General features: G+C 41.1%; 2 protein-coding genes across 2 annotated transcripts in view; both read right to left on the reverse strand.

Moving 5' to 3' along the window:
• Positions 1 to 26,460, reverse strand: part of LOC107523444 (zinc finger protein 709-like) — a 511,405-nt gene that overhangs the window by 79,139 nt on the left and 405,806 nt on the right. The gene's annotated exons all lie outside the window — the stretch shown is intronic.
• On the reverse strand, positions 1,300 to 10,594 carry LOC132535602 (beta-defensin 109-like). Its single transcript, XM_060182199.1, has 2 exons — positions 10,540 to 10,594; positions 1,300 to 1,505 (listed from the first exon to the last, which is right to left on the reverse strand). Exons 1-2 carry the CDS (start codon positions 10,592 to 10,594, stop codon positions 1,300 to 1,302), a joined length of 261 nt encoding a protein of 86 aa, XP_060038182.1.

Raw genomic sequence — 26,460 nt, forward strand, 5'->3', positions numbered from 1 at the left:
GGATCTGGAGAGGTGAGGTTCCAGGACATATTGGTGGGGTTGTCTGTCCAGGGAAGTCAGGCTGGCATCATGGTAGCATCTGGAACCTGGTGGCTGAAAAAGAGTTAAGATATAAAGCAGAACAAATCGTTGTTAAAGGCAAGAGTATTACAGTTGAAGATTCGGGGTCTCCATTCTCCAAGGGAAGGTTGGACAACATACTCTACCTACTACCCAAGGAAGATAGGTCCTGAAATTAGTGCAGCCTGGAATGTTCTTAGCTACGACCATAGAATGCGAGCTCAGACCTACAGGGATGCAAAGTTTACAAAGGCTCCTGTGCTGAATATGGGCCCCAGATCAAACCAATGGGGTTTACAGTTAACAATATTTATACACTTTTCCCATATTTGGGAGGTACTCTCTTCCTTGATCCAGCTTTCTAGTCCTTTTTCCAACTATGACACCATCTCCCCAGACAGTAACCTGGGTCCACCTGCATACTAGATGTCAAGCTCAGGCAAAAACTAGTAAAATCATGGGCCCCTTGGAATATACCTAAAATAGACCTATAGCTTTTCCAATATAGATTTGTATTTTTAAAATTTTTTAAATATGTATTTATTTTCCCCTTTGTTGCCCTTGTTGTTTTTATTGTTGTTGTAGTTATCATTGTTGTTGTTACTGATGTTGTTGGCTAGGACAGAGAGAAATGGAGAGAGGAGGGGAAGATAGAGAGGGGGAGAGAAAGACAGGTCCCAGGTTCAGTTCCTTGCACTACCAGAAGCCAGAGCTGAGAAGTATTCTGGTTTAAAAAATAAATAGGTAAAATTAATAAAAGAGTACTTAAAATATATTTTTGCTGATCTTCAACCACTTGTTCTCTTTATATTCTTGTTTTTATCTTGTTCTCATTATCTGCCATAAAATTACATGATTTATGTAGTGTCCTAAATTATTTCCTTCTACCCAAGTTCAATTTTATCCCCTGCTCCCTATGCTATGAATATATCTTTTCTCTCCCCTGATGTTTTCTGGATTTCCTCTATTTCCTTTCCTCTATTTTTGATAATGTACATACCTTCATGTTTGCATCACCTATTGTTTGGGACTTTCTGTGACAAAATTAAAAGAAAAGTAAATATGTCTCCTCATTTTAAGGAGACTCAGTGTGAAATTATGTTCAAATAAATATTATCTGTATAGATTTGAAATTAATATTTTTTTATTAACAAGACAAATGGTAATAAACTTGGAGGTGTTCAGTAAATGTATTTTAATGGTTTTAGGTGCAAAAGAATCTATATGTTTCCTTTAATTTCATTTTAATTTAGGCTTCAGGGGTTCTTGGTACTCTGAGTATGTAAGAGGTGTTGGAATTGGTAAAAGAATCCACCAGGCTCGACAGCATTTGTACCGTCTTCTACAGCCAGCAATAATATCTTCATTTACTTTGCAAGTGTCTCGTCTGCAAATTCCAGATATATTGATACAATGGCTTTCAGCAGCGCCAAGACCACTTCTTACTGTTATATAAAAAAAAAAAAATCAAACAAAGGATTTATTAGTAGGTATTCATCTTCAACTATATAATTACTAAATCTTAGTCAATGACATATGATTTTAAAGTGGATTAAGAGGATGCAGCAGGCTTGATTCTGGGAAGGCACTTCACCAAAAATTGTCTTTTTTTTTTTTAAGAGACTGGACTGGGTAGGGGAGATAGCATAATGGTTATGAAAAGATATTATCATGCATGAGGCCCCAAAGTCCCAGATTAAATCCCCTGAGCCACTATAAACCAGAGCTGAGCAGTGCTTTTATAAAATAAATAAATAAAAATAAATGAAAGATACACAAAAAAAGATGGGACCAAGGTAAGGTGACCTGGTAATTTTATCAGGATAATCAGATTCCAGTTCCTGGAAGAAAAATAAAATTACTCGCTTTTTGTATCAATGCATAGCTAACAGTGATTTATAAAACTTGTGGTCTAATTATTACTAAGACATAGAATTGCTTGGACATTAGTTGTAACCTGCCCTCATAAGCACACAATGTATAAAATCTCTGAATCAGGATCCTGGTTTTGGAGGTGTTTTTTTTAATTTTTAATTTTTAAGTATTTATGAAAAGGAATCATAGGATAAGAGGGGTACAACTTCATACAATTCCCACCACCAGAACTCCACATCCCATGTCCTCCCTTGATAGCTTTCCTATTCTTTAACCCTTTGGGAGTATGGACCCAGGGTCATTATGGGGTGCAGAAGGTGGAAGGTCTGGTTTCTGTAATTGCTTCCCCACTGAACATGTGTGTTGAGAGGTTGACTCATACTCCCAGCCTGTCTTTCTTTCCCTAGTGGGGCAGGGTTCTGGGGAATCAGAGCTCCAGGACATATTGGTGGGGTCGTCTGTCCAGGGAACTTTGGTTGGCATCATGCTAGCATCTACAGAGTTAACATATAAAGCTAAACAAGTTGTTGACTAATCATGAGTCTAAAGGCTGGAGTAGTGCAGATGAAGAGTTGGGGGGGTGTCTCTATTCTGTAGATAGGTAGTAGGCATATTTTAGTTATATTCCAAAGGGTCTGTGGTTACACTAGTTTGTTTTTTTTTCCTGAGCCTGAAATCTGATATGCAGGTGGATCCTAATTATTGTCTAGGGAGATGATGTCACGGCTGGTAAAAAGACCAGAAAACTGGATCTGGGAAGAGAGTAGCTCCCAAATTTGGGAAAGGTATATAAATACAATTGACTGTAAACCCCATTGATTTGAGCTGATCTGGGGCCCATATTCAGCTTAGGAGCCTATGTGACCTCTGCATCCCTGTAGATCTGACTTCACATTCTGTGGTCATCCGTAGGAATATTCCAAGCTGCCCCAATATCAGGACCCATCTTCCTAGTCAGGGAGTCCCAAACAGACATGATGGGCATAGACCTCGAAGAAATCCCTCTCTCTATTGTTACCAGTCATCTATACCAGGGACAACAAAACAGACCCCTTTGTGGACTCCCCATAGGACCTTGCCCTCAACTTGGATCAACAACGGTAGAAAAATGTTCCATCCTCTGAAGGGAGGCTGGACAATATACCCTATGCTACATGTGAGGAAGATGGGTCCTGATACTGAGGCAGCTTGGAGGTGTTTTTAGCTGAAGGTCACTTCCTGGCTTAAGACCTGACTCAATAATCAAAATAGATTCTGTAATTAACTCATCTAAAATTCTGTCTTTTCTTCCTTTTATTTATTATTTTCCCTTTTGTTGCTCTTGTTGTTTTTTATTGTTATTCTAGTTATTATTGTTGTTATTGATGTCGTCGTTGTTAGATAGGACAGAGAAAAATGGAGAGAGGAAGGGAAGACAGAGGGGAAGAGTAAGATAGACATCTGCAGACCTGCTTCACTGCCTGTGAGGTGGGGAGCCGGGGCTTGAACCGGGATCCTTCAGGTTCTTGTGCTTTGCGCCACGTGCGCTTAACCCGCTGCGCTACCGCCTGACTCCCTCTAAATCTTTTTTCAATTAACAGTGCAAAAGGAGAGTTTTACTGAGATAATTCTGAAATGTAAGAACTGGAGATTTCTGGTATGAACATTTCTAAGAAAAGAAACTGAACAGAAGATTGATAAGAGTGGAAGAAGATGGATGCCAGAGAGTAGGTTGTGAATCTGTGATTATCATAAGCCTGGTGGAAATTTCTGTACACACTGAATACATCTAATATAGAGGACAACTGGCATTGGCAACATAAAAAGTTTACACAAGGAGCTGGGCAGTAGGTAGCACTACGGGTTAAAGCGCAGGTGGCGCAAAGTGCAAGGACCAATGTAAGGATCCCGGTTCGAGCCCTCGGCTCCCCACCTGCAGGGGAGTCACTTCACAGCCGGTGAACCAGGTCTGCAGGTGTCTTTCTCTCCCCCTCTCTGTCTTCCCCTCCTCTCTCCATTTCTCTCTGTCCTATCTAACAACAATAACATCAAAAACAACAACAATAATAACTACAACAATAAAACAACAAGGGCAATAGAAGGGAATAAATAAAGTTAAGAAAAAAAGATTTTCTAAATAAAAGAAAAAAAAGTTTATACAAAAGGAGACACTAAAGAAACCAACAAACTGGATTTATAACATTTTTGATGAGCTTCAAGGTATAAACAGAACTTGAAAGGGAATAAATGCAGCCAACACCATGGCCCATCCCCAAACAAAAAGAATCCAGGTAGCCTCAGTGGGTTCCCTGACCCCCACCTTGATCTCTGACCTCCACCTGTTGTTGTGAGTTCACAGAATACACACCATAAGTAACCTGGACTCCAAAGGAAGGTAAGATTTGACAGCAGTTCCTAGATCTAAGGAAAGAGAGGAGGGAAAAAAAGAGAGAAAGAAAAAGAAAGAAAGAAAGAGAGAGAAAGAAAGAAAGAAAGAAAGAAGGAAAGAAAGAAAGAAAGAAAGAAAGAAAGAAAGAAAGAAAGAAAGAAAGAAAGAAAGGGAAGGGGGTGGGTGGTGGCACACCTGGTTGAGCACATGTGTTACAATGTGCAAGGACCTGGGTTCAAACCCTCAATCCCCACCTGCAGAGGGAAAGCTTTGCGAGTGGTAAAGCAGTACCACAGGTCTCTCTCTCTCTCTCTTTCCCTCTCTCTCTCTCTCTCTCTCTCTCTCCTTCTCTATCATTCCCTTCCCTTTCAATTTCTGGCTGCCTCTATCCTATAAATAAATAAAGAAAATTTAAAAAATTAAAAAAAAAAAAAAGAAAGAGAAAGGAGTAGAAATTGCACTACTTCATCCCAGCCTTCCAAATACCCAAGAATCTGAGGCAGTTTGACTGTATCTAAGGTGGGGAAAGTTGGAGGATTAATCTAAGCACCCGTATACAACTAACTAGATGAAGATAAACTCAGTTGCTGGTAAGAAAAATGCTTTCCTGAATATCAGATGTCAGGCTCAGGGGGAAAAAAAACTAGTATCGTCATGGGCTCTTTGGAGACCCCCCCCAACTCTTCATATGAACTTTTCCAGCCTTTAGGTTTATGATTATCAACAACTTGTCTGGCTCTATATGTTAACCCTTTTTTCAGCCACCAGCTTCCAGGTGCTACCATGATGCCAACTGGACTTCCCTGGGTAGACAAATCCCACCAGTGTGTCCTGGAGCCCCACTTCCCCAGAACCTCGCCCCACTAGGGAAAGAAAAAGAGACAGTCTGGTAGTATGGATCGAGCTGCCAACACCCATATTCAGCAGAAAAGCAATTCCAGAAGCCAGACCTTCCACCTTCAGCATCCCATAATGACCCTGGGTCCATACTCCCAGAGGGATAGAGAATAAGAAAGCTATCAGGGCAGGTGATGGGGTATGGAGTTCTGGTTGTGGGACTTGCGTGGAGTCGTACCCCTCTTATCCTATGGTTTTTGCCAGTGTTTCCTTTTTATAAATAAAAATTTTAAAAAAAGAAAAGAAAAATGCTTTCATCTGCTCTTCACCCACTGGGAACAGTGAGATGGGGGAAAACAGTCTTTCCCCTCTGCCTCTTGGAAGGATCTCTTCCTTTTCTGATCATGAACAAAGAAGAAGTTGGTAAATGCCATGCTCTTCCCTGAGAGTCCACTGCAGGGAGGTCAGCTGTCTTTTTGAAAGGCAGATCATGCTGGGTAGTAGGGCACCTCTCAGAATTTGTGACTATATTTTGGTCTGTGCTAAAGAAGTGACCTGCAGTTGGTCACTTTGTGCCCATTTAACTCTGCCCTCTACCTCAGACATCAACCAGTACAGAGTACGAGCCTGCACCTACCAGAATGATGAGACATAAGGGAAGCACCCTCACCAGTGAATCTAGGTAAAAACCCTAAAGGGGAAGGAAAAAAAAAAAAAAACAGATAAATTAAAGGCAGGAAAATTTTCCAAGGGATACATCCAAACATGAGTCCAGTGAAATGAGGAAAAGAAGAAAACTTCAACAGATAGGGAGTCGAGCGGTAGCACAGTGGGTTAAGCACACATGGCGCAAAGTGCAAGGACCAGCGTGAGGATTCCGGTTCAAGCCGCCTGGTCCCCACCTGCAGGGGAGTTGCTTTACAGGTGGTGAAGCAGGTGTCTATCTTATTCTCACCCTCTCTGTCTTCCCCTCCTCTCTCCATTTCTCTCTGTCCTATCCAACAACAACGACATCAATAACAACAATAACTACAACAACAATAAAAACAACAAGGGCAACAAAAAGGAAATAAATAAATGTTAAAAAAAACTTAAAAAAAAAAAAACGCTCAGTAGAAACAAGAGAACAATATATAAGTTCCAAAGAGAGAAGAGAGGAGGCAGAGACAAGAGTCAGAGACAAGGAGAATATCTTTAACAAATGATGCTGGGAAAATTGGGTTGAAACACGAAAAAAGTTGAAACTGAACCACTACATTCCACCACACACAAAAATGAATTCCAAATGGATCAAGGATTTGGATGTTAGACCAGAAACCAACAAACATTTAGAGGAAACCACTGGCAGAGCTTTTTGATTTGTGTTAGAGGCATCTTCAATGACTCAAGTCCAGTTGCAAGAAAAACAAAAAGTTCAGAACTATGTGCAAATGAAAAACATAAATAGATTAATTACAACAAAAAATACAGGAAGTAATAAAAAAAAAAACTTCCCCAGTGGTTTGGATCCACCTAGCAATACCCACGTCCAGCAGAGAAGCAATTACAGAAGCCAGAACTTCCATCTTCTGCACCCCATAAAGAATTTTGGCCCACACTCTCAGAGGGAGAGAAATGTTAGGGAAAGATGACTAAAGGGCTCTGAAATCCAATTCCTTCAGGACCCAGAAAGAGAAAAGGAAAAGAGGAAGGACACTCAGAAGTAGTGATGGGGGGAGTCGGGCGGTAGCGCAGCGGGCTAAGCACATGTGGCGCCAAGCGCAAGGACCGGAGTAAGCATCCCGGTTCGAGCCCCCGGCTCGTGGGGAGCCGCTTCACAGGCAGTGAAGCAGGTCTGCAGGTGTCTATCTTTCTCTTCCCCTCTCTGTCTTCCCCTCCTCTCTCCATTTCTCTCTATCCTATCCAACAACAACGACATCAATAATAACTACAACAATAAAACAACAAGGGCAACAAAAGGGCAAATAAATAAATATAAAAAAAGAAAGAAAGAAAAAGAAGTAGTAATAGGTACAGGTGTGCTTCCTGCCATGTGCGCTTAACCCGCTGTGCTACTATCCTGATCCCAGGTATAGCTGTGACTTAGGAAGAGAGGCAAGACCATACAAAACTGGGTAAATATATAAATATATAGTTATAGAAATAATAGCCCATATTTGTGACCTGGGGAGAACTACTGCAGTTTTTAATGGAAGGAACTCTAGTGTTGGAAACAGTGTGAAATTAATTAAACCTATTACATTATAATTTTTTAACTTAATTTTTTAAATTATCTTTATTTACTCATTGAATAAATACAGCCATAATTTGAGAGGAATGGGGAAATAGAGAGGGAGAGAGGCAGCAATGTTTCACCACCTGTGAAGCTTTTCCCCTGTGGGTAGGGACTGGGTGGGGGGCTTGAACTCAAATCCTTGGACATTGTAGCATGTGCACTCAACCAGGTGCACCACCAAGCATCCCCGTATTTTATAATTTTGTAAATTAATATTAAATCACTAAAAGAAAAAACTTAGCCAACAATAAAAGTCCAGAGCCAAATGATTTTACATGAATTTTACAAAACCCTTATGGAAGAGCAAATAATACTCATACTTTTCAAGCTCTTTCAAAATATCAATGACACATGACTACTCTCTACCACCTAAGAGGAAAATATCACAAAAAAAAAAAAGAAGGAAGGAAGGAAGGAAGGAACTACACAGTAATATCTCTGATGAGCATAGATGCTAAGATGTTAAACAAACTTATTCCAAGTTGGGTACAGCAGTACATTAAAAAGATTGCACATCATGACCAAGTAGGATGTATCCCAGGAATACAGGGCTGTTCTAAAAAAATTAGAGAATAGGGCTGGGTGGTGGCACACCTGGTTGAGTGCACATGTTACAATGCACAAGGACCCAGGTTTGAGTCCCCGGTCCTCATTCGCAGGGGGAAAGCTTCACGAGTGGTGAAGCAGTGCTGCAGGTGTCTCTCTGCCTCTCTTACTCTCTCTCTCTTTTAAAAAAATAATTTACTTATTTATTCATGAGAAAGACAGGCAAAGAGAGAGAAAGAACCAGATATCACTCTGGTACATGTGCTGCCAGGAACTGAACTCAGGAACTCATGGTTGAGAATCCAATGCTTTATCTACTGAGCCATCTCCCAGACGACTCTCTCTTCCTCTTTATCCTCCCTTCTCTCTCAGTTTCTGGCTGTCTCTATCCAATAAATAAATAAAGATAATAAAATTAAAAGACTTAAAGAACCTAGATACAGACCAGGACCCAAGGGACAGGGTACATCTGCACATGCACCCAGAAGTTAGGGGAGAATATATACCTCAAAGTAAAAGTGCTCAAAAGTCTGCAGTAAATTCAGCAAGCAAGTGGAAACACCTAAAAAGGACACCATAAAGTACCTAACCAAATATTTACTACTTAGGGCTGGAAACCCTCCTCTCCTATCTCCTACTTCACTTCCCTCAATCACTTAAAGTCTAACCTCATTAGATAAAGTGAGAACTACAAAAGCTGGATAAGGGCAAGAGACTGGCAGACTTTGATGATGGCCTTTTTGATCACTACAAGGCCATTCCATCATGTGGGGCTCTAGTCAGGGAATCCTTGCATTCCTACATAGATATGATGGACCGGGAGTCGGGCTGTAGTGCAGTGGGTTAAGCGCAGGTGGCGCTAAGCACAAGGACCCGCATAAGGATCCTGGTTCAAGCCCTGGCTCCCCACCTGCAGGGGTGTCGCTTCACAAGCGGTGAAACAGGTCTGCAGGTGTCTGTCTTTCTCTCCCTCTCTCTGTCTTCCCCCTCCTCTCTCCATTTCTCTCTGTCCTATCCAACAACAATGACAACAATAATAACTACAACAATAAAACATCAAGGGCAACAAAAGGGAATAAATAAATATAAATAAATAAAAAAAAGATATGATGGACCTAGACTTCTAATAGATCCTTCTGTCCACCCTCACTGGTCACTTCCAACAGAAACATCATAATGAATCCTCTTGTGGGCCTTGGCAGGGCCTTGCTGTAGAGCAACAATGATAAGAGACTGCCCCACTCTCTGAAAGGAGGCTGGGTCAACCTACTCTGCCACTTGAGGAAAACTGGTCCCAAAATGAGTGCAGACTAGAATGTTCCTAGCTGTCACCACGGCTGTAGTCCTTGACTTAGCACCATGAGCGCTTAACCCACTGCGCTACCACCCAACTCCCAAGAGATTTTTAAAATTTGTTAGAGAGACACTACAACTCTCTCTCAGCACTGAAAGAGATTCCCTGGTGCTGTCCATGGGCCTCCCATGTGGTGCTGGGGATAAATCCAGAGAAAGATAAGGGGTGACATTTACCCTCTGAGCCATCTACAAACTAATTCTTAAAAAAATTAATGGATAGAGACAGTAAGAGAATTAACATGGGGAAGAGAAGATAGAGAGGGAGAGAGAAAGACACCTGCAACACTGCTTCACCATACCTGAAGCTTCCCCCCTATGGGTGGAAACCAGGAGTTTGAATCTGAGCCACTGTGGATTGTAGCATGTGAGCTTAGACTTTTTTTTTTTTTTGCCTCCAGGGTTATCACTGGAGCTTGGTACCTGCACTGTGAATGCACTGTTCCTGATGGATAGTTTTTCCATTTTATTGGATAGGATAGAGAGAAAATGAGGGGTGGGGGAGATACGGAAAGAGAAAGATGGACACCTGAAAACCTGCCTCACCACTTGTGAAGCAACAACCCACAGGTGGGGACCCGGGAGCTTGAACCAGGATCCTTATGCAGCTCCTTGCGCTTTATACTGTGTGCACTTAACATAGTGTGCCACTGCCTGAACACCAACCCTGTGAAAATAAGAAAATTTTCTTTCATTTTCATCAAGGCCTTCCGAAAGAGGATAAATCAGGAAGTGAATTCATCAGTTAGTCTGACAAATTACAAAACAATGATCAATCACTTTCTACCCAATTATAATCCTGGTAAAGTTGTTGATACTAGGTTTTTTAAAAAAATTGTTTTAATATATTTATTTATTTTCCCTTTTTGTTGCCCATGTTGTTTTTCATTGTTGTTGTAGTTATTATTGTTATTGATGTTATCATTGTTAGATAGGACAGAGAGAAATGGAGAGAGGAGGGGAAGACAGAGACACTGCAGTGGCTTGAGTGCACGTGGCACAAAGCGCAAGGACCAGCTTAAGGATCCCGGTTCGAGCCCAAGGCTCCCCACCTGCAAGGGGCTCGCTTCATAGGCGGTGAAGCATGTCTGCAGGTGTCTATCTTTCTCTCCTTGTCTCTCCTGATATTAGGTTTAAGAACACATAGGATATAGGACAAATTCTAGAGTCTTGTCTGACCTATTAGATCTGCATTGTAGAAGTCTATCACCAGTTAACATCTTACCTTGAGGTAAGAGAGTCATAAGGAGAAGAGTGAGAAGAAACCAGTGAAGACTCATGGTTGACTGGCCAGTTATGAGAAGAGGCATCAAGATGTTGGGGATCTGACATCTCTCTGAGAAGGATGTTTTATAATGCTCCTTTGCCTTGTGGTTTGCTCTTGGTTAGTAGACCTTGACAAAAGCAGACTGACTCCTTCTCTCACAGGAAACATCCTCAGACAGTATTACATAGATGTGATGTTATTTCAATAGATGAAAAAGCAGAAGACAATGTTATCCAACCCCCCCCCCACACACACACACCAGATTCAGCACATACTCTCCGTTACTTTCTCCCATCCCAGTGCCAACCATGCCTGACCCTGCTTAGCTTCTGAGATCAGATGAGATTGGGCGTGTTCAGGGTAGTATGGCCCCTCTTCATTACTTTCTATAAGCACATGCACATATACTCTTTTAAAAATATTTTATTTGGGAGTTGGGCGGTGGCGCAGCGGGTTAAGCACAGGTGGCGCAAAGCACAAGGACCTTTGTAAGGATCCCGGTTCGAGCCCCCGGGTCCCCACCTGCAGGGGAGTCGCTTCCCAGGTGGTGAAGCAGGTCTGCAGGTGTCTGTCCTTCTCTCCCCCTCTCTGTCTTCCCCTCCTCTCTCCATTTCTCTCCATCCGATCCAACAACAACATCAATAACAACAACAGTAATAACTACAACAATAAAACAACAAGGGCAACAAAAGGTAATAAATAAATATTATAAAACATTATAAAAATTTTAAAAAATATTTTATTTATGGGGCCAGGTGGTAGCACAGTGGGTTAAGTACACATAGCAAAGTGTAAGGACTGGACTAAGGCTCCCAGCTGGAGCCCCCAGCTCCCCACCTGCAGGGGAGGTCACCTCACAAGTGGTGAAGCAGGTCTGCAGGTGTCTATCTTCCCCTCCTCTCTCCATTTCTCTCTGTCCTATCCAACAACAATTATAACAAGGGCAACAAAAATGGGGGGAAATGGCCTCCAGGAGCAGTGGATTCATACTGCAGACACCAAGCCCCAGTGGTAACCCTGGTGGGTTATGGAGATTGGGTGGTGGGAATTGTGTGGAGTTATACCCCTCCTACCTTATGGTTTTGTTAATTAATCCTTTCTTAAATTAAAAAATAAATAAATAAAAAAAATCTAGTGAGTCGGGTGCAGGTGGTGGCACACCTGGTTGAGCACACATGTTACAGTGCACAAGGACCAGGTTCGAGCTCCTGGTCCCCACCTGCAGAGAGAAAGCTTTGCAAGTGGTAAAGCAGGGCTGCAGGTGTCTCTCTGTCTCTCTCCCTCTTGACTTCTGGCTGTCCCCAATAAATAAATAAAATTTTTAAAAATCCAGTGAGTTGAATATTATGATTATCTACTTTTTGATTGCCCTCAGTCACTTCTGTCTCTCTGTGTTCATGTCTTTGTAGAATGTACAGGAGCTGGCTGTACTAGTGAAGAGAACACAGATAATGTGACAACCACTTCTTAGATCAGCCTATAAAAAGACTAATTTCCCTGTCTTGGGCATACTTATCATTCTTTATTTCTCTGAGTGAAGTCAACTTCTATGTTCGTAGTTGTCTCATGAAAAAAAATATCCCTGTGGCAAAAAATTGATGACTCTAGCAATCACTCCATGAAGACTTGTCTTCTGTCAACAATGATAGGAGTGAGCTTGAGAATAGATTTTTTCCCTCCATACATCCTCATCCTCAGCACAATCATCTAATGAACTTCCAACCAGGAAAAGACTGCCAACAGCCCTATGATAAACTTATTTATACACAGAAATATTTTAGATGATATTCATTGTTTTATGTTGCTAGGTCTTGGGTTTTAGAGCAATAGATAGCTAATATATTAAAAATATATCTATGTTAACAATTATGTGGGGAGTCGGGCGGTAGTGCAGTGGGTTAAGTGCACGTGACACAAAGCTCAAGGACCAGTATAAGAATCCTGGTTTGAGCCCCGACTCCCCACCTGCAGGGGAGTCACTTCATAGGTGGTGAGGTAGGTTGACCTGCAGGTGTCTATCTTTCTCTCTCCCTCTCTGTCTTCCCCTCCTCTCTCCATTTCTCTCTATCCTATCCAGCAACGATGACAATAATAACTACAATAAAACAACAAGGGTGACAAAAGGGAATAAATAAATATTAAAAAACAATTATGTGATAGCATCCAAAATCATTTTTACCTGCTGTATAACCATTATTTAAAGACACAAGATTACAAAGAATAGACATGGAAATGGGATTATGCCTTATGTTGATAGGAACAATAAACTTGGAAAAAAAAAACTATATCTTGAAGCATTTTTGTCCTTTTCTAGCCCTTATTATTCTATCAAAGACCACAGTAGAGTTTGTCAGCTTTAGGAAGACACATATTTGTATCAAAAGTCTCTTTTTTTCCTTTTTTTTTTTTGACACAAATGACTGTTACCCATTAGATACCAGTGTCACCATTCTGGTTGTCATATTTTACATTGTCTTCAGATATTGTCAACTGTGTCCTGAGGGCAAAACATCTGTAGTTGAAAAGTTTGGTTTACAGCTATAGAAGCTTCATGCTAGCCTTGTTTTTCTTCCAAAACATCTGAGCTAACCCTTATCTTTAGGGCTTCTGTTTGAATATAATTATATCAAGTAGAAGAAGCCGACTTTGAATGAATGTGGGATAAAGTCTGGGTTATATGAATGTACCCGAAAAAAAAAGAAAGAAAGAGAGAGAGAGATAGACGTCCAGAGGCGAGGCTTTGGAGTGGCAGCAGCTGCCTTTTGCTCTCCCTGATCAACTAGGAATAGCAAAAGAGGTCACCTGAGAACACAAGAGACGGCTAGGATTACTTCAGGAACCCTCCAAGCAGGGGCAAGTGCAAACACATGTGGCTCATGGACTGAAAGGGGATTAAGGAGAAATTCCTGGGCCTAAAGCCCTATCCGCTCAGGAGCAGCTGGTATCATTGCAATAGTCTGACCATTGACATGTCACTTCTGAGTTTTATCAACATACTGCTGGAGGGAGGGGAAGACCACCTAAACTTCATTAATTTACTACTGTGGGTCTCTACTGCTGTTGCCCCTCAGAAGCTGAAACAGCAGCAGGAAGCCTGATACTGACACTGGGGGCCAGAGAACTGGCAGGGTGACTCAGAAGAAAAATTACACTCCCCATGGTCTGGACGTGTGGCTATATAGGAGGAGCCTTTTCACATTGTTCTCCTGATAAATTAGGAAAAGGGTGTATAATTCCCTCAGAAATCAGAATATATTCAGAAGCACAGGGCCATAGAACACTTCCTGGCTTGGCTCTGGCTAGAGGTGGAGTAGGGTGTGGGCCCAAGACTTTGGACCCACGGATTATGGGAGACTTTTTGCATAACCAATGTGCTATCTCTCTCCCACCCTGTTTTATTTCTTGGTTACCTGTGAGTGATTAAGCCTAAAAGTCTTATAGTTAAAAAGCCCTCAGCAGACTGGGAGTATGGACCGACCAGTCAACGCCCATGTTCAGTGAGGAAGCAATTACAGAAGCCAGACCTTCTACCTTCTGCAACCCTCAATGACCCTGGGTCCATGCTCCCAGAGGGATAGAGAATGGGAAAGCTATCGGGGGAGGGGGTGGGATATGGAGATTGGGTGGTGGGAATTGTGTGGAGTTGTACCCCTCCTACCCTATGGTTTTGTTAATTAATCCTTTCTTAAATAAAAATAAATAAATAAAAAATAAATAAAAAAATAAAAAGCCCTCAGGTTGGGGTTCAGGCTGTAGCACAGCGGGTTAAGTGCACTTGGTGCCAAGCGCAAGGACCAGGGTGGATCCCAGTTCCAGCCCCCAGCTCAGCACCTGCAGGGGAGTCACTTCACAGGCGGTGAAACAGGTCTGCAGGTGTCTATCTTTCTCTCCCCCTCTCTGTCTTCCCTTCCTCTCTCCATTTCTCTCTGTCCTATCCAACAACCAACAACAACTATAACAACCACAAGGATACAACAAGGGTAACAAAGGGGGAATAATGGCCTCCAGGAGCAGTGGATTCATGGTGCAGGCACTGAGCCCTAGCAATAACCCTGGAGGCAAAAAATAAATAAATAAAAATTTTAAAAAGCCCTCAGCTTTCATAACCTTCAGGGAAGATAAATAACATAACGTTTAACAACCATTGTGCTTCACCTCAGAGATTGAGATAACATTGAAACAACTATTAATTCTTCACAACTGTGAACTCTTAAGTACCTTACTTAGACACAGGTCAATTCAGGCCAAGTGTGATTAGTGGATTGAAAAGTACCGACAGAGGGACCTCATAACACACCAGATATAATGGTTAAACCCAGAAGAAATACTGGAGAAATGAATATACTTGGAGCAGAATCAGCCTTATTGTTTGTTGTTCAGTGCATTTTCTTTTATACACTTAACTAAGACAATTGTGTACTTACTTCTGCATGACTGGAACTCCTACAGGTTTTTTGCTCTCCCTATAATTTTGTCATGCTTGAGAGGTATAGGAAAGTTATGGAGGAAGAAACTGGTTTCTCTGGAAAGTCATGTTCTGAGTAAAGAAGCGTAGTCAATTCTTTTTTTTTTTTTTTTCCTCCTCCAGGGTTATTGCTGGGCTCGGTGCCTGCACCATGAATCCACCGCTCCTGGAGGCCAATTCTTATAAATGAATTCTGCCACAGTATTTGAATTTGAAGAAAATGAGATGTGAACTTTAGGAGTCAGACAATAAATAGCATCAAACCGAGACCATTAATAGAACAGAGGAGGGAGTCGGGCTGTAGCGCAGCGGGTTAAGCACAGGTGGCGCAAAGCACAAGGACTGGCATAAGGATCCCAGTTCGAGCCCCGGCTCCCCACCTGCAGGGGAGTCACTTCACAAGCGGTGAAGCAGGTCTGCAGGTGTCTGTCTTTCTTTCCTCCCTGTCTTCCCCTCCTCTCTCCATTTCTCTCTGTCCTATCCAACAATGACAACAACAACAATAATAATAACTACAACAATAAAACAACAAGGGCAACAAAAGGGAATAAATAAAATAAAATAATAGAACAGAGGAGCTACATCAACAGCAACAAAATAATAATAGCAGACTTTAACAATTTCCCCTAATAGATCAATAGGAAAGAAAATAAGTAGAGACACAAATGAAGAGATAAACAGGTTGGGCCTACTAGGCATACTCATAGCTCCTCACCACAAGAGAGTAAAATACAGAGCCAGGTGGTAGCACACCAGGTTAAGTACACATGCTACAATGCATAAGGTCTCTGGTTCAAGCTCCCAGCCCCCATCTTCAAGATTTGTGAATGGTGAAACAGTGTTGCAGTGTCTGTCTACCTATCTATCAATCTCCCCCTATCTTCTTGGTTTCTGGCTGTCTCTATCCAATAAATAAATATAATAAAAATTTTTTTAAAGAGTGAATTATAAATTTTTCTGAAATTTACATAGAATAGTATTAAAAATAGGCCATTTTCTAGAACACAAAGATAGAATTACCAAATCAGGAGCAATAAAAGCATTCCAAGAATGTTTTCAGACCCTAGTGGAATTAAAATAATAATCAACCATAAAAGGAAAATTGTGGATACTCAATAGCATGTTCCTTATGCCAGTCCTTGCACTTTGCGCCACCTGTGCTTAACCCGCTGCGCTACTGCCCGACTCCCAATAGCATGTTCCTTAACAACTAGTGGGTCACAGAGGAAATTAAAAATTTTCTGGAAGTCAATGAAAATGAAGATACAGTTATTAGAATCTTTGGGACATAGATAAAATAGTACTTAGCTGGAAACTAGAAAAAGATAAAATAAACAACTTGGCCTTACAACCAAAAGAATCTAGAGAAACGGCAAAGCCCAAAAAAGTAGGAAGAGTGAAGTACAATGACTAAACCTGAAATAAGTGCCAATGAAAACAAACAAGAAAACAACAAAAAAGTTTATAAGATCTGTGAAACTAAGAGCTGGTTCTTTGAAAGATTAAAGAAAATTGAGGGAGTCGGGCTGTAGCAGCGGGTTAAGTGCAGGTGGCGCAAAGCACAAGGACCGGCATAAGGATCCTGGTTCGAGCCCCCGGCTCCCCACCTGCAGGGGAGTCGCTTCACAGGCGGTGAAGCAGGTCTGCAGGTGTCTATCTTTCTCTCCCCCTCTCTGTCTTCCCCTCCCTCTCTCCATTTCTCTCTGTCCTATCCAACAACGACAACAATAATAACTACAACAATAAAACAACAAGGGCAACAAAAGGGAATAAATAAATAAATAATAAATATAAAAAAAAATTTAAAAAAAAGAAAGAAAATTGACAAACCCTTATCTAGAACGCCAAAAAAAAAAGGGGGGGGGGAATAGAGCTGAAAACGGAAGGAGAAATCATAGCTAAAAAAGGAGATCAAAATATCATTCATGAACAATTAATTAATATGCCACAAAATTTGAGAATCTAAAAGAAATGGAAAAAATCTGAGAAACATATAGCCTTCCAACACTGAGCCAGAGGTATTCAGAAAGCATGAATATGACTTCCAGAGGCGGGGCTACAAGCAGCAGCAGATCTGTTTCCCTCCTCTCCTCTCCTCTCCTCTCCTCTCCTCTCCTCTCCTCTCCTCTCCTCTCCTCTCCTCTCCTCTCCTCTCCTCTCCTCTCCCGGATCAACTAGGAATACCAAAGGAGATCACCTGGGACCGAAACAAGACAGGACTAGAACAACTACAGGAACCCACCAAATCACTGGTGAGTGCAAACATGTGTGGCTGGTGACAGAGAGAAGCCTAGGGAGAGATTAAGTGGCTGGTAACAGTCAGGCAGTTTATCAGTTGAGACAACACCTCCAGTCTGTTCCAACAAGGGGACAGCTGAAGGGAGGAGAGGACTCCCCGGAGACTCACCAAGTGCAACTCTGAGTCTCCAATGCTACTGCCCTCAGAATCTGGAGCAGCGGCAGGGAGGGACACCGAGGGACAGAGATCTAACCAGGAAACTTAGGAGAAGACCTATACCTTGGTGGCATAGCTGTGGGGCTGTCAAAGTCTCTTTGCATAACCACTGGACTATCTCTGCCACACCCTGCCTTATCTCTTGGTCAGGAGTCAGTTTCTTCTTCTAGTGTTTGCCCTTCTTCCATAGCCAGTCAACAGCATCAGGTTGAGCCTGATGTAAAGTTTCGAGACCTCCTTTGAATCTGGAGAGGTGGCAGTCGTTGACTATGTGGGTCATAGTCTGTCTGGAGCCGCAGGGGCAGTTCGGGTCGTCTCTGGCTCCCCAGCGATGGAACATAGCGGCGCACCGGCCATGGCCTGTTCGATAGCGATTGAGGAGGGCCAAATCATAACGTGCTAGGTCAAAGCCGGGTTGACGCTTGCAGGGGTCTATGATGAGGTGTTTGTTCTTTACCTCAGCTGACTGCCAGCTCTGTTTCCAAGAGTCTGGGACAGAGAAGTTCAGTGTAGGCGTAGGGGACCAGATTGGGTGACGAGACGTCAAGCGTTGGACAGGGTGGGCAAAGATATCCGCGTATATTGGCAGGTCCGGTCGAGCGTAGACGTGGGAAATACTTAGATGATGCCGCATCCCAACGAATATCTGGCAGGGTGATGTTGCTAAGAACTGGCAGCCATGGAACCGGGGTGGAACGGATGGTTCCAGAAATGATCCTCATGGAGGAATATAATTTGGAATCGACCAAGTGGACATGGGGGCTACGGAACCATCCTGGGGCACAGTATTCTGCAGTGGAATAGCATAATGCCAGAGATGATGATTGTAGTGTGGAAGCACTCGCACCCCATGAGGAGCTGGCCAGTCTTGCAATGATGTGATTCCTCGCACCCACCTTTGCTGCAGTTTTTATGAGATGTTCGTGAAATGACAGAGTGCGATCGAGAGTAACGCCAAGGTAGACTGGCTGGGCTTCATGCTGGATTCTCGTATCACCAAGCTTCACATTAAGCTCACGCGAGGCCGAGGCATGGTGTAGATGGAAAACAGATGATACTGTTTTTGCAGTGCTAGGGATTAGTCACCATTTTTTACAGTAATCAGGAGTCAGTGATTAAGCTAAGAAGCCTATTGATAGTTTAAAAGCCCTCAGGCTCCCATAGCCTACAGGGAAGAAAAAAAAAAGAGGCTTTTTAAATCACTGAGCCCCAACTCAGGGATTAAAATACTATTGAAACAACTGTTAACTTCCACCATTGTGAACCCTTTAATTACCTTACTTAGACACAAGTCGATCCAGGAAATAGTGATCAGTAATTTGAAAAGTACTAAGAGAGGGAACTCATAACATAATATCTAAAATGGGTAAACCAACAAGAAGAAATATTGGAGAAACGAACCAGGACAACAGTCCAGCTAAAATCCCCCCAAAAGGTGAAGCACAAAATACAGAATTCAACATCCAAACATTAGCTAAGGAAATAATCACAGGAGTGAGTAAAGAGTTTGAAAGAATTGTAATAAAAAATACAGGAACAACAAATGAGACTCTGGAAGAAAACACTAACTATCTCAAGGTTATCAGAGAGCTGAAAGCTGAAATAGCTGAGCTAAGAACAAAACCAGCTGAACAAGCTAAGACAGTATCAGAACAGGGAAACAAAATAGATGAACTCCAGAAAGCAGTAGAGGGCAGAGAGAATAGAATCAATGAGGCTGAAGACAGGATTAGCAAGATGGAGGACGAATTAGAGACAACTAAAAAAGAAGTAAGAGATCTCAAAAAGAGATTAAGAGATGCTAAAAACAACAACAGAGACCTATGGGATGACTTCAAAAGAAACAATATACGCATTATTGGCTTACCAGAGGAAGAAAGAGAGGGAGAGGAAGAAAGCATTCTTCAGGCCATAATAGCTGAAAACTTCTCTAGTCTAGACAACATCAAAGACATAAAGATTCAAGAAGCCCAGAGGGTCCCAAACAGAATTTACCTCTAGTGTGAACTTAGTATATTTAATTTAGTTTATTTAGTTTATTCAGACAAGGGACTAATCACCAACATATATAGTTTGCCAGACTCAGCAAAAAAAAAAAAATATATATATATATATATATATATATATATATATATATCCCATACAAAAATAGGGAGAAGATGTGAATAGAATATTCATCGAAGAAAAGACACAAAAGGCAGACATATGAGAAAATGCTCCAAGTTATTGATTGTCAGAGAAATTCAAATAAAGACAACAATAAAATACAACTTCACTCCTGTAAGAATGTCATATATCAGAAAAAGTAGTGGCAACAAATGCTGGTGAGGTTGTGGGGACAAAGGGACCCTCCTGTACTGCTGGTGGGAATGTAAATTGGTCCAACCTCTGTGGAGAGCAGTCTGGAGAACTCTCAGAAGACTAGTAGACCTTCCATATGACACTGAAATCCCTCCCCTGGGGATATAGCCTATGGAATCGAACACACCAATCCAAAAAGATATGTGTTTACCTATGTTCATAGCAGCATGATTTGTAATAGCCAAAACCCAGAAGCAACCCAGGTGTCCAACAGCATGCCAATGTCTGAGTAAGATGAATACTACTCAGCTGTTATGAATTCACCTTCTTCACCTCATCTTGGATGGAGTTTGAAGGAATTATGTTAAGTAAGATAAGCCAAAACAAGAAGGGTGAATATGGGATGCATCTCATTCATGGACAGAAGTTAAGAAATAAGAACAGAAAGGGAAACACAAAGCAGAACTTGGAACAGTTTGGTGTATTTTGCCATAGTAAAGGACTCTGAGGGGAAGGAGGGTTTTCAGGGTCTGATGAATGATTGTGGAGGAGGGCCTAGGCTAGGGGTGAGAGTGTTTCTCAAAAAGCATAAATGTTACACATGCACCAACAACTGTACTTACTGTAAACCATTAATTTCCCAATAAAAAAGTATGTGAAGGTGAGTCAGGTGGTAGCACAGCGGGTTAAGCGCAGGTGGTGCAAAGCACAAGGACCAGCATAAGGATCCCGGTTTGAGCCCCTGGCTCCCCACCTGCAGGGGAGTCGCTTCATAGGCAGTGAAGGAGGTCTTCAGGTGTCTATCTTTCTCTTCCCCTCTCTGTCTTCCCCTCCTCTCTCCATTTCTCTCTGTCTTATCTAACAACGACGATATCAATAACTACAACAATAAAAACTACAACAATAAAAAAGCAACAAGGGCAACAAAAGGGAATAAATATTTTTAAAAAGTATGTGAAAATAAAATTATAAATTATCTGGATAACACTGAAAATGAAGGGATTAACTAATATACCCTATGGGATTTAGCAAAAAGTAGTCATAAGAGGAAAGTTCATACCCATAGCAATTCAGGCCCACATTAACAAAGAAGAGAAATCTCAAACTGAACCAACTAGAAAATGGGCTTCAAGGGGGATGGGCAGTGCTGGATCCAGTAGCATATACATATTACTATGCACAAAGATTTGGATTGAAGTCCCCAGTCCCAACCAACCTGCAGGGGAGAGTCTTCACAAGCAGTGAAGCAGGACTTTGGGTATCTCTAGCTCTCCCTCTTCATCTTCCTCTCTCAATTTGCCTCTGTCTTATCAAAAATAAAAGAAAAATTTTTAAAAGAAATCTATAATTAAAAAACTTAAAAAAATAAGATAAATGAATGGTCAACAGGAGAAAAATAAAATAAAAACAGGAATCAATGAAACAGAAACAAACAAAAAATAAATAAATGGTTTGAAAGATTAATGAAAGCATAAATAGGCTCCATCAAGAACAAATAATTTAGGCACAATATTTGCTAGGTTCAACAAGATCAAAGAAAAAATTATGATAAAATAATTTTAAATGAGAGAGGTGAAATTACAGTTGATGATGCAGATTAAAAAAAGCCCTTCAGTCTAGGGAAGCCTGGCCGGCATCCTGATGACATCTGGAACCTGATGACTGAAAAGAGAGTTAACATACGAAGCCAAACAAATTGTTGTACAGAAGCCAGACCTTCTACCTTCTGCAACCCACAATGACCCTGGGTCCATGCTCCCAGAGGGATAGAGAATGGGAAAGCTATCAGGGAAGGGGGTGGGATATGGATATTGGGTGGTGGAAATTGTGTGGAATTGTACCCCTCCTACCCTATGGTTTTGTTAATAAATCCTTTCTTAAATAAAAATAAATAAATAAATAAAACCCTGGGGGCCGGGTGGTGGCGCACCTGGTTGAGTGCATGTATTACAATGAGCAAGGACCCGGGTTCGAGCCCCCAGTCCCCACCTGCAGTGGGAAAGCTTCATCAGTGGTGCAGCAAGGCTGCAGGTGTCTCTCTTCCTCTCTGTCACCCCCTCCCCTCTTGATTTCTGGTAGTCTCTACCCAATAAATAAAGATAATTAAAACATTTTTATAAAAGGAATATTATGGGTAGGTGTGAGGCCATGGAGTTATAGCTGTGTCACACTGCTCTCACTATCAACTAGTTAAGGCAATGAATCACCTGAAAATTTACAAAAATACAACTGGCCTTTCTTCAGAAACATACTTAGCAGGTACATGTACTCATCAGTGAAAGGAATGAGAGAGTCATAAGCTCTTTAATAGGCTTATTCATAACTGTACTCTCACTAGGAAATAGAAATAGTGGGGACTGCCTCACTCTCCAAAGGGAGGCTGGGCCATCCTACTCTGCCACTTGAGGAAAACTATCACTGAAATGACTGCAACCTAGAATGTTCTGAGCTATGACAATGGACTGTGAGCCAGTCTAACAGGGACTCAGAGGTTGTACAGACTCTTGTGCTAAATATGAATAGATATGGGATTTGGGTTAGCTCATTGTGATAAACAGTTATTTGCATTTATATATCTTCTTCAAGTTTGGGAGCAACTCTCTGCCTTAATCCTGCTTGCTAACTGTACTCTTAACTCTAATACTATCTTCCCAGACAATGTTTCTAGTTCACCCCCACGTTAGCTATCAATGTCAAACAAAGATTTATTAAGACATAGACTTCTAGGACACTCCTAAAATAGACTTCCTAGATTCTTTCCACCCTAAAATCTCTAATTTCGTCTGTTCAAATCCTACTTTATGGTTCTTGTATTTTTGTCTTGCCTGCCATGTTATGACATTTTAGCCACCTAAGTTCCAATGCTAATGCCATTCTGACTTGCCTGGGAAATAACCTCACCAATGCTTTCTGGGACCTCCCCTCTCCAAGATCCCTAGGGAAATATAAAAAGAGGCTGGGGGATATAGATAGATCTGCCAACACCCATGTCCATTGGGGAAACAATTACAGAAATCAGAACTCCCACCTTCTGTGCCACATAAGTAATTGTGGTATATACTCCCAGAGAGGTGAATAATCGGGAAGCTTCCAATGGAGGGGATGGGACACAGAATTCTGGTGGCGGGAACTGCATGGAATTACACCCCTATTACACCTATATTAGAATACTAAATCACTAATAAAAAAATAAAACATAAAAATGAAATGTAGAGGGGATGGTCATCTAATATCTGAAAATATGTGTATATAAATGAATACATATTGAAAGCCAAAGAGAAAAGAAGAAAGAAAGAAATAAAGAAAGAAAGAAAGGAAAATAACCTACTTGTTCTTTGAGAACTCAGGAGAAAATAATTCTCTCCAGTGATTACTTCCCAGAGTCAGGAAACAGCAGCAAAACACTATATTAACAGTTGCAAGAACTAAACCAACCAGAGGTACAGGATAGAATCTCCCCTTCCCATCTTCACCATGATAAATAGAGAAATCCAACATTGTAACGACAGCACCACCTACTGGCTCACCAATAGAACACGTGATAAATGCACAAGTTTAGTTTTGCTATGTCTAATATCACAAACAACTGGTCATAGATCTAGGAAAAAAAAAAGAAACAGAACTGAGAAAACTTATTATGAATATAATTCAAGAAACTCACTCTCTCTGCTGATGTGGGTCTGCCATCATGTAAGTAAAGGTCTCTCAGACTCTCTCTCTCTCTCTGCCCACATGTGGGTGCTTTCAATTTTCCTGAATGAAATTTAGAATTCCTGAAAAAAAACACTAAACTTAACATATAGACAACAAATCAATAACTAAAAGGTCATCGGAAAAAAGATGAATGTGAGAGTTATTGGGATGCCCGAGAAAGAAGAAAAGGAGAGAGAAGCAGAGAACTTATTAAGAGAAATCATTGCAGAAAAATTTCCACACCTGGGCAACATTCAAAACATAGAAGTTCAAGAAACTGAACCGAAATTCTGGGTTAAAAAAACAGCATAATAGTTTTTGCAAAAGACTTTCACGTCTGAGGTAGCAAAGGTCCCAGAGCTAAGAAGTGCGCTAGTATCTCTCTATTCCTCTCTCTCATCAAAATAAAATAAAATAAAATGTTTAAATAACAAATGCCCAAGTTCCTGAATCCAAAACAGCAAGCACCAAGACAAATCACTGTAAAATTATCCAAAACCAAGGGCAAGGAAAAAATATTTCAGGCTGTTAGGAAAAGGAGAAATTGACATACAAAGGTTTGACATACAGCAGACTTTCATCAAGTTTCTTGCCACAAACCCTAGAGAAAAGATATGGAATAGCATAAAGTATTAAAACATAAACACTTCTATTCACATCCAAAGCGGAAGAAATTCTTCACTACCAATCATGCTTTGAAAAAACTACTGAAAGAAGTCCCAAGTAAAAAAGAAATAAAGAGTGACCTTGTGGCGCAATGGTAGCGCGTCTGACTCCAGATCAGAAGGTTGCGTGCTCAAGTCAAGTCGGGGTCAAAGAAGGTTTTTGGGAGTCGGGCGGTAGCGCAGCGGGTTAAGCGCAGGTAGTGCAAAACGCAAGGACCCGCTAAAGGATCCCAGTTTGAGCCCCCGACTCCCCACTTGCAGGGGAGTCCCTTCACAGGCGGTGAAACAGGTCTGCAGATGTCTGTCTTCCCCTCCTCTCTCAATTTCTCTCTGTCCTATCCAACAACAATGACATCAATAATAACTACAACAATAAAGCAACAAGGGAAACAAAAGAGAATAAATAAATATAAAAAACCAAAATTTAAAAAAGAAGTAAAGGAATTACAGAGCTTTTTTCTTTTTAAATTTTTATTTATAAAAAGGAAACAATTGACAAAAAACATAGGATAAGAGGGGTACAACTCCACACAATTCCCACAACCAGAACTCCATATCCCATCCCAACCCCTGATAGCTTTCCTATACTTTATCCCTCTGGGAGTATGGACGCAGGGTCATTATGGGGTGCAGAAGGTGGAAGGTCTGACTTCTGTAATTGCTTCCCTGCTGAACATGGGCACCGACAGGTTTTAATGAGTTGATCAGGGAGTCTGGCAGTAGCGCAGGTTAAGCGCATATGACGCGAAGCGCAAGGACAGGTGTAAGGAGATGATCAGTAGTAGAACAGAACCAGGAACAAAAAATGAACAGGGAGCGACAGGCAAGGACCGATGTGAGGATCCCGGTTCAAGCTGCCGGCTCCCCACCTGCAGGGGTGTCGCTTCATAAGTGGTGAAGCAGGTCTGCAGGTGTCTCTCTTTCTCTCCCCCTCTTTGTCTTCCCTTCCTCTCTCCATTTCTCTCTGTCCTATCCAACAACAACAACAGTAACTACAGCAACAATAACTACAGTAACAACAACAACAATAACTACAGCAACAATAAAAAGAAAAACAAGGGAACAAAAGGGAAAATAAATAAAAATTTTAAAAAGAACAGGGGAAAAATAGATATAGATACAGGAAAGGAGTGGGCAAAATGAATAGAGCAATGCAATAAAATGTGAACCAAGGCCAACTTAAAAAAGACTGTTGTATATATTGTAAGTTAAATTCTCATGATAACCGCAAAAACAAAATACAGCACAAAGACAGTTTCTCATTAAAAACATTTCAGAAAGAAAAAAGAAGACATTAAGAGATTATTGTGATTGATTTTTCTAGTGGGTTACAGAATGAATTTGTATCCTGAAGCAGCAATGATTTGTTGGAATATATACAAAAGAATATATTTTAATTATTGTTGACTTAAATTTGTTTGAAATAGAAATCTGAATATTTTTTAATTTTTTTATTATATTTATTTATTCTCTTTTGTTGCCTTTGTTGTTTTATTGTTATAGTTATTATTGTTGTCATTGTTGTTGGGTAGAACAGAAACAAATGGAGAGACGAGGGGAAGACAGAGAGGGGGAGAAAAAGACACCTGTAGACCTGCTTCACTGCCTGTGAAGCGACTCCCCTGCCAGTGGGGAGCCAGGGGGTCTAACCGGGATCCTTAGGCAAGTCCTTGCCGTTTTGCACCACCTGCACTTGACCTACTGTGCCACAGCCTGACTCCCAATTTTCTTTATTTTTTAAAGAGTTACTCATTAATTAATGAAACAGAGAAGAGCATTACTCTGGCATATACAATGTCTGGGATCAAACACTAGTACCTTCATACCTGAGATCCAATACCAATAGTTCCAGCATGCAGTATAAGTATTTTTTAAAAATTTATTTGATACAAAAAGAAAGTCACAGAGCTTCCCATACCTATGGTCATCTATATCTGACAAAGGGGTTCAAACTATTACATGGAGAAAGGAGAGTCACTTCAACAAATGGCATTGGAAGCATTGGGTTGAAATGTGCAGAAGAATGAAACAACCACTACATTTTAACACACACACACACACACACACACACACACACACAATTCCAAATGGATCAAGGACCTAGATGTTAGACCAGAATCTGTCAAATACTTAAAGGGAAATATTGGCAGAACTCTTTTCCATCTAAATGTTATATAGGTATCTTCAGTGATACAGATATAGTCACAAGGAAGACAAACTCAAAAATAAACCTCTCATACCCCCTACTTCCCTTCCTTCAAACACTCAATCTACTCAACTAACTACACAAAAGAAAGGAA

Source organism: Erinaceus europaeus, chromosome 23, assembly GCF_950295315.1.
Source record: "Erinaceus europaeus chromosome 23, mEriEur2.1, whole genome shotgun sequence".
Taxonomy (NCBI): Eukaryota; Metazoa; Chordata; class Mammalia; order Eulipotyphla; family Erinaceidae; genus Erinaceus; species Erinaceus europaeus.

What these genes read in the sequence shown, in the direction of transcription:
- LOC132535602 (XM_060182199.1), bottom strand. Translation starts at nt 10,594, where the DNA reads ATGAGTCTTCACTGGTTTCTTCTCACTCTTCTCCTTATGACTCTCTTA. An exon ending in TATGACTCTCTTACCTCAAG is followed by an intron (nt 1,506 to 10,539) that starts GTAAGATGTTAA and finishes TTTATATAACAG; the next exon opens with TAAGAAGTGGTCTTGGCGCT.